Source organism: Conger conger, chromosome 19, assembly GCF_963514075.1.
Source record: "Conger conger chromosome 19, fConCon1.1, whole genome shotgun sequence".
Classification (NCBI taxonomy): Eukaryota; Metazoa; Chordata; class Actinopteri; order Anguilliformes; family Congridae; genus Conger; species Conger conger.
The window spans coordinates 17250466-17257965 of NC_083778.1; the positions used below are offsets into that span (position 1 = coordinate 17250466).

At 50.1% G+C, this 7500-nt stretch overlaps 1 protein-coding gene across 1 annotated transcript in view; it reads left to right on the forward strand.

Annotated features, from left to right (window-relative positions):
- Positions 1–7500, forward strand: part of cacna2d1a (calcium channel, voltage-dependent, alpha 2/delta subunit 1a) — a 121173-nt gene that overhangs the window by 94351 nt on the left and 19322 nt on the right. Inside the window, exons 21-24 of the mRNA XM_061229166.1 lie at positions 273–334; positions 1563–1639; positions 4121–4181; positions 4992–5089. Of these exons, the coding sequence (XP_061085150.1) occupies positions 273–334; positions 1563–1639; positions 4121–4181; positions 4992–5089 (298 nt within the window). The remainder of the gene's footprint in view (positions 1–272; positions 335–1562; positions 1640–4120; positions 4182–4991; positions 5090–7500) is intronic.

Consider the following 7500-nt stretch of genomic DNA (forward strand, 5'->3'; position numbering starts at 1 on the left):
CTCTAAACTGAGTCTTTTCCTGTCGTGAGCAATCCCTTTTGATTGGTTTAAGAATGCCAGTCACGGACAGCTCATTGGAGCTCCACGTAATAGCGTGTTTATGAAGCTGAATCCAGCTGAGAATGAATGTTGTTTTTTTCTTTTAATAATAATGACTTGTTTAGCGGGGTGCCAGAGGTGAGGTTTTTGTTGTGCGTCAGCGGGTCGGAGGACCGTGTCGAACGACGGAGGGGTTTGATGCATGATTCTCCGTGTGGTTTCTCCTTCCGCAGAGGTACATAGACCGCGGAATCCGCAACTACACCTTCGCCCCCGTCAACGGCACCGACTACAGGTAAACCCGGGACGTCGAGCTCAAGAGTCATGAGACATGACCGCTGAACCACACTGCACTCACTGCTGCTCTCTCATTGGCTATCAGGGGCTATGTTACCCATGTGACCTGCGTATGATTGGCCTAGCTGGATATGTGAATGTCAAAGTCTATGTAAAAGGCTAATCTTCGTGGTTATATCGCATAGTATTGTGTACATGGGTCGCTTGATTATTCACGCAATAGCCGTAGTAATAATAATAATAATATTAATAGTATTAGTACTAATACTATTCAACAGTAGCTGCAGTGCATCAGCTATTGTGTCGTAAGACGTGCTGTACAGCAACACCACCGATTTGCTACTGGTCAGCGTTGGGAGTTCTCAGTAGTTAAACCGCACAGCAGGGTGAAATATTAGCACCTGCCTTCAGCCGAATGCAGGTACACTTTATAAATGTGAGCCCCTGTCTCCAGTGTCTTTCTTACAGCTTCAAGGCAGTAAGCTGTTTTGATGGGAAACTTACTGTAAGCTGGTTACAGGCGCAAAGTGAAGAGTTTGGGGAGTTGGGGATCTGATTTGGTCCAAGCTTTGCGTGCCTTTCCTGTTAAAGCCGACAGGTCCGCGTGCGTCTCGCTCCTGACGGTTTACTGGAAGCGTGTCGGCGGCCTGGGTTGTTCTCCTCATTTTATTTTTTAGATTTTTCCCAATTTCGTAGCCAATTGTACCCCATCGAATCCAATTAGAGTTAGTGTTAGATACACCGGCCACACCCCGCCCCCTGGCGGCCTTCTTCAAGCCGTCTCGTCTCGTGCCCGTGATTCCAAGGCACCCGAGGTGCTTTATTGTGCGGCGGTCTACTACCCCTGCCAGGTCCCTCCCTCTGGAGCAGCGAGCCAATTATTACATTACATTACATTATTGGCATTTGGCAGACGCTCTTATCCAGAGCGACATACAGTTGATTAGACTAAGTAGGAGACAATCCTCCTCTGGAGCAATGCAGGGTTAAGGGCCTTGCTCAAGGGCCCAACGGCTGTGCGGATCTTATTGTGGCTACACCGGGATTAGAACCACCGACCTTGTGTGTCCCAGTCATTTACCTTCACCACTATGCTACAATTATGCCGCTCCACGAGAGCCGGCCAAACTCGGCTTTTAGGCAGGACCCCGGTCCTCGGTGTGCAACTGCAGCGGCTGGTTTATTAAATTTTTGTTGACATTTTACATCAACCTCTGTGTCCTCAGCCTGGCGCTGGTGCTGCCCGAATACGGCTCGCACTACATCCGAGCAAACATCGGCGAGACCATCTCAGAGGTCAAAAGTGAGTGCTGGAGAGATGCCCTTTACTTTTATTCTACCTTCATATTGTGCTTTTAACTCTTTTAACATATTGGGCTTGATGCTCTGATCTTAATCCCAGAGGGCGAAACGATGCATCGTGACGCACGTATTTGTAGTGTATGTTCATGGTTTGGGTCTGTATGAACTAAGCCCCCCACACCCCACACCGCCCCTCTATCCTGCTGTTTAGGGCCCCCGTGTGTGTCTGATGTGGTCCTCCATTGTGCTTCTTACCAGACAAGTAGACTGCGCATTAAATACTTCAAGAGCCTCTGTGTTCATCGCACGGTGTGCCCAACACCATATGATGCACAAAAGTACCGCAGCGCTTTTGTATGTGCTTGCGTGTGCGCGTATGTATGAGAGAGTTGAGCTGAAGATAGTTAAATTAACAGTCTGTGGAAGTGTGTTTTCAACAAAAGTGGGCCAGATAGCTTCAGTCAGAAGCTCTTTGAAAAGGGTCTGTGCTCCAGAGCTGCAACAAGTCGGCCTTACCCTCTCCCTCCTGGCCTGGCCTGGTTTGGGTAACTGTCCTTTTCCTGGCCTACCCCTAGTGTATGGAGCGCAACCACAAAACCTGGCCCCTTGCATCCAGGACTTCATGTTGGTCTCCAAGTTCTGACCGTAAAAACTCCTACTCCTACCTGTCATTGCCCAGAAATGGGGCAGAGATTACTCACCGATTTGAACCCAATTGTTGTGTGTGGAAATTGGCTGTAATAGCCCTCCCTCATTAATGATAGTCACTTTCAAATGTGAAAATAATGTTCAAAGGCTTTGGATGAATACTAATTTTGGTCTATTGGTCTCTCTCTCCCTCTCTTTCAGCAATACTGGGCAAGTATCCACTAATTGGCCTCTTTCCTCTTATGAATGTTACCCCCCCCCCGCTCCCAGAGTTACTGTCATGTGCATGTTATAGATCCAATATCTCACCTTCCTGAACATCACAAGCTCCCCACATCCACGGTACGTCAGGTGGCAGATTACGTGCAGAAACCCTGCCTCAGAAACCTGTTTAATATCGCACGGAGCCAAGAAACAAACGCCATTTCGGAGAAAGGTCACTTTCTCTGCGAGCCGCAGTCTGTTCTTATAACAGCGTCCTGACGATGTGAACATGCCGAGCGCATTGTGTTAACACCGGCTCCTCACGCCCAGGGCACACCGCGGGTATCTGGAATGACATTTCAGGCTTGTGTGCGTGCCTGTCTCTTCTGCGCTCCTGTCCCTGTACACTAACGCACGTCTCAATTCATTCACAATGTTTTTATACCAGGTTATTTCGTTGAATAAATAAATACTAAATAAATGTTTTTTTTTTTTGTTTTGTTTTTTTTCCTCCTGGTAATCCCCCTCTCTGCTGGATTGTGTCGACAGGGCGAATGGGCAAGTATTCTCTTGTTCCTTCTTCTCTTGTAGTGGTTGTTCCGTCTCCCCCCTCTGGTACTCTCCTGCCTGACACGCGACCCCCCCACGCACACCTGTCTCCCCCCTCCGGTACCCTCGTGCCTGACACGCGACCCCTCCACGCACACCTGCCTCAGGTCGCCCGCCCGCCCACGTCTCCGACACCTGTAGGGCGTCAGGGTTTCCTCCGTGGCGGTGTCGAGCGTCACCTCCAGTGCACAGGAAATGACACGGATACTAAGCAGAACCTCCTGCCCCCCCCCCCCCCCGACTGCTGAAACCCCAAGCTTTCACAAACTTAGATCGCAAACGGGACCGCAGACCTCACTGTTTGGGCTTGTAGCTATCGACACGTGTTCCTGATCACTGAGGGTGAACTGACGGGAATGAGCATCCCACAGTTCGAGCATGAGCCTGTTTTTCCTAATTGAGAATGGCCTCAGAATTATAAGGTGTAAGTGACGCATGGAAAGGCCTTCCTTCTAGAAACATCGATGTGAAACACTCTGAGCAGACATTTACAATCCAGAACAGGGATGGGCAAGGCAGGGCCGTATCTGTTTCTGGATCTCAGACCAACTTCTGCTCTTAATAATTTAATTAGCCCAATCATTTATATGATCTGTCATTTATAGTTCCGTGATATAAACAGCAGCTGATAAATGTTCTTGTCTTGCAGCGTTTTACTGTGGTCTAATGTACGAGTGAATCGGTCACGGTGCATATGGCTAATTAGCTGATTGAGCCAGGGTCCTCCGGGACTGGAGTTGCCCAGTGCATATCAAGGTCAGAGAACAAAGAGCAGGACAGGTTGGATGAAGTACGATTCACATATGATCAGTTATAAGGCCACGAACACAAGTCTGGTACACCAGGTAGATCGGCCAAGTCTATAAGTAAGGTCAGTAAGGTCAACCTGTTCACCATGATTGCAGTACCAAGACAAACACAACTACAAAGTCCCAGATTAAGGTCCTAAAATAAAAAGGGGCTAAAGATAAAGACAGGTGAAGGATGAGGGGTCTTAACCGTGCCTTATTGCTTTCAGCAGTTTTAGAGAGCATGCAGGAGTCCAGGTTTGAAGAGTATGGACACACCTTCATCGCCCCCCGGTGAGTGCACCTTCCATTCTCCACAGTCAAAGTCACTACTGACACCAACACTACTCCTACTGGACAGGGTTGACCGAAATGTATTCATACATATCATCCGTTTCCTCCGCTTCATATTTGCTGACGCGGTTCAGGTTCACTGTCGGTCTGTGTATCTGAGAAAGGGGGAAGACTGTGAGAGGCGGTTCAGCTGGTTTACACGCCCAGTTTTCGGGGGGGGGGGGTTGAACCACCCCTGTCCTGTGAGGGACAAGGACTCCGGTCCGGCCCTGATTTTCACTCCTGTGTTCTCCCGCTCTGTCGCCACGCCGACAGACCAAGCCGGGGAGAAGCTCGCTCCCGTCACGTTTTCAGGATCAGGGTCTGCTCTTTGTTTGGGGGCAACGGAACTGCAGCAGGAAGTAGCGAAAAATAACAAATGCAAACTATTTTTAAGCGTGTTATTTTAGTTTAGTTTGTTTTACTCCCCTCCCCCCCTGTGCATCCGGTGGAGAACGCTGTTCTTGGTTCAGGGTTCATCTTGAGTTTTCTCCTTTACATTACAGATAAAGACCATGAACAGATACATTCTGTGGGCTTGCTTTTTTTTTAAGACGAGTAACCCATAAAAGACCTCATATATTCTCACATACACAGTGTTGGGCAACCCTGATCCATCCAATCAGTATACATTTAAAATGCAGAGCAATAAAAGGCAGTTAACATGAGTGGAGGATCAGGCGACCACCCAGAACCCCGAGCTTATTTTAAACCGGTGCCACGGTTGGGTAAGGCCTTTTGAATCCGAGCGGGTCTGGTTTCCTTCCGCAGGGAGTACTGCAAGGACCTGAAGATCTCGACCAACAACACGCAGTTCCTGACCGACTTCAACGAGCTGATCGACCGGAACGCGGCCAACAACCGCACGTGTGAGTGCACAACACGTCCTGCATGCCTCCTGGGCTAGGTGTAGGGGGTGGGGGTTGGGTGGGTGTGCGGTAGAGGGCTGGTTGTAGGGGGTGGGGGTTGGGTGGGTGTGTGGTAGAGGGCTGGTTGTAGGGGGTGGGGGTTGGGTGTGTGGTAGAGGGCTGGTTGTAGGGGGTGGGGGTTGGGGGTGGTAGAGGGCTGGTTGTAGGGGGTGGGGGTTGGGAGGGTGTGTGGTAGAGGGCTGGTTGTAGGAGGTGGGGGCTGGCTGTAGGGGTAGAGGTTGTGTTGGGGGTGTGAATTTAGATCAGCGAGTGACATTTGACACAGGAAAACGCTAACTGTGTACTGGCAGCTGGTGTGGTAGCTGAGTGGTAATACATGCAGCCACCATGTTCTGCCACCAAACTCTTTGCACGGTCAAATGACACCGCGTTTGAGGCAAAGCAGACCTCCTCACGGACAGAAGAGAGGCCAGGAAACATTTGTGTGGAAGTGGATCTGGCACCCATCATCAATGTAGATAATAAATATTAAAAATGCGGAGGGTGGGGGGGTGGGGGTGGGTTAACGTTAATAGAATTTCCTCACATTTCATCCATCATATTTCAAGTCCAGACGATCAGTTTAGTGCATTGGCAAAAGCAAGAGCAAACTCGTTCTCTCTGGGTTTTGTGGGGTAGAAAAAAAATTACAGACGTTCTCTAACATAGGCGTCACAGAGGCGCAATGTCAGGGTGACTCATTTGGAATAAAATATGTGCATAAATGCATGAGCGATAAGATGGAAATTCAGCGTCTGACTCAGCTGCAAATGGTACGGACCCCAGGGATGGTTAGCTCCTGCAGCATTGTCTGCAGCCAGGCTTTTTGCTGGCACGTGTAGGTGTTGGGGACCGTTAAGCACCACATAATGCGTTTCTGGAGCTGGGTGGGCTTCACGATGAACACATCGCTTTTGTGCAGTTTGGTCACGTACGCGCTCGGTCTCCGGTTTCATTCGAGACTCGCTGTCGGTGTGCAATGTCGTTTTTGTCGCCTTTCAGACCGACGCGGTTCTGGTTCTTGTTCTGGTTCTGGCTCTGGTTCCGTTCTGGAGTCTCACAACCTTGGTGCTGTCTGGCGAACCAGCCCGCGTCCATACCAGTTTAAGCAGAACCAAAGTTCCACCGCCCTCCGTCATCAACGGAGGGCGTTGCTCAATGCTCAAGGCAGGCGAGATATGACACGCCCACTGATGACGTCACGGTTCACAAGAAAAAAACAAAACTATTTTTTGGTTCCAGCTGAGAATCAACTGTTCAGGTTCCGAACCAATTTATTTTCAGTCTGAACGCGCCGGCCGGTTCAAAGTTAGGTTCGGGAACCGGAACTGTGAAAGGCCTATGAGGGACTGTGAAAGGCCTACGAGTGCTCGTTCACGTTTTGGTTTGAGGTAAAAATACGAGAGCGTTGCTGCGGATACCCGCACTGACCGCGGTCTCCGTCAAACGCATCTGCGCCTTTCAGTCCCGAGTGGAACCCGGATCAGTAACTCTCCCCCGTTTTCACTAATGCTGGGGCCCGCTCGACGTGATATTTGCACTAATTTTCCTGTCCCAGACAATTTCTTGAGATCCTGTGACAAAAACCACAGGCCTGAGAAGACGGGTTGAGAGATGCTTCTGAACGCCATTTTGAGCTCTCCCAGACGCCCTGATATTTCCAGGCTAGTTTGAAATTATCAACACGCAAACCTTGTAGCGCGAGCAATGTACGACAACCGAGACGAAACCACAGTCATGTTTTGCCTGTGTTTTTTGTGAGTAAAGTTTTGTGACCCAGACGGTCTTTGTGGCCGATCCTTCTAGGTGAAAGTTATCGGAAAATTTGTGTAACATCGTTTGTGCTCGACTGTGCAGTGTGAGAGCACCACGACGCCAGCAAAGCCGGCAGACTACAAGAAAGACAAGTCGTCTCGCGTGACCGGCACAGACATTGTCGGTATTTTGAAAAGTAGGTCTCGTCTCCCTTAGGAGAGGCGGCCATTTTGGGTTTCACTCCCGTGACTCAGCCGGCCTCACCTGCTGTGGCCAGACACCGCAGGCCCGGGCCGAGAGACGTTTAAACGATGAGTCACCGAGTTCGACCGCTCTGAGGTTACACGAGACCCCTTCCCATAAGTCACAGCCCCGTTGTGCTTTCTGCTCTCCCCGGCTGACTCAGTGCGGGGAGAGAAAGGACAGCATTCATCGGGGCGGTGTTGTGACTCTGGGGTTTGTTCTCCTCGGTTCATTATCGTTGCCAGTTGTGCCGCGTTTCAGATTCCCAACAAGGCAGCCGACCGCGTCGGCCCCCCTTTCCAGGCAACTGTTTATGTAACATCTGATAGTTCTCTGCCAATCGGGCCAGCATTGTCCCCGGCACTTATGATAAA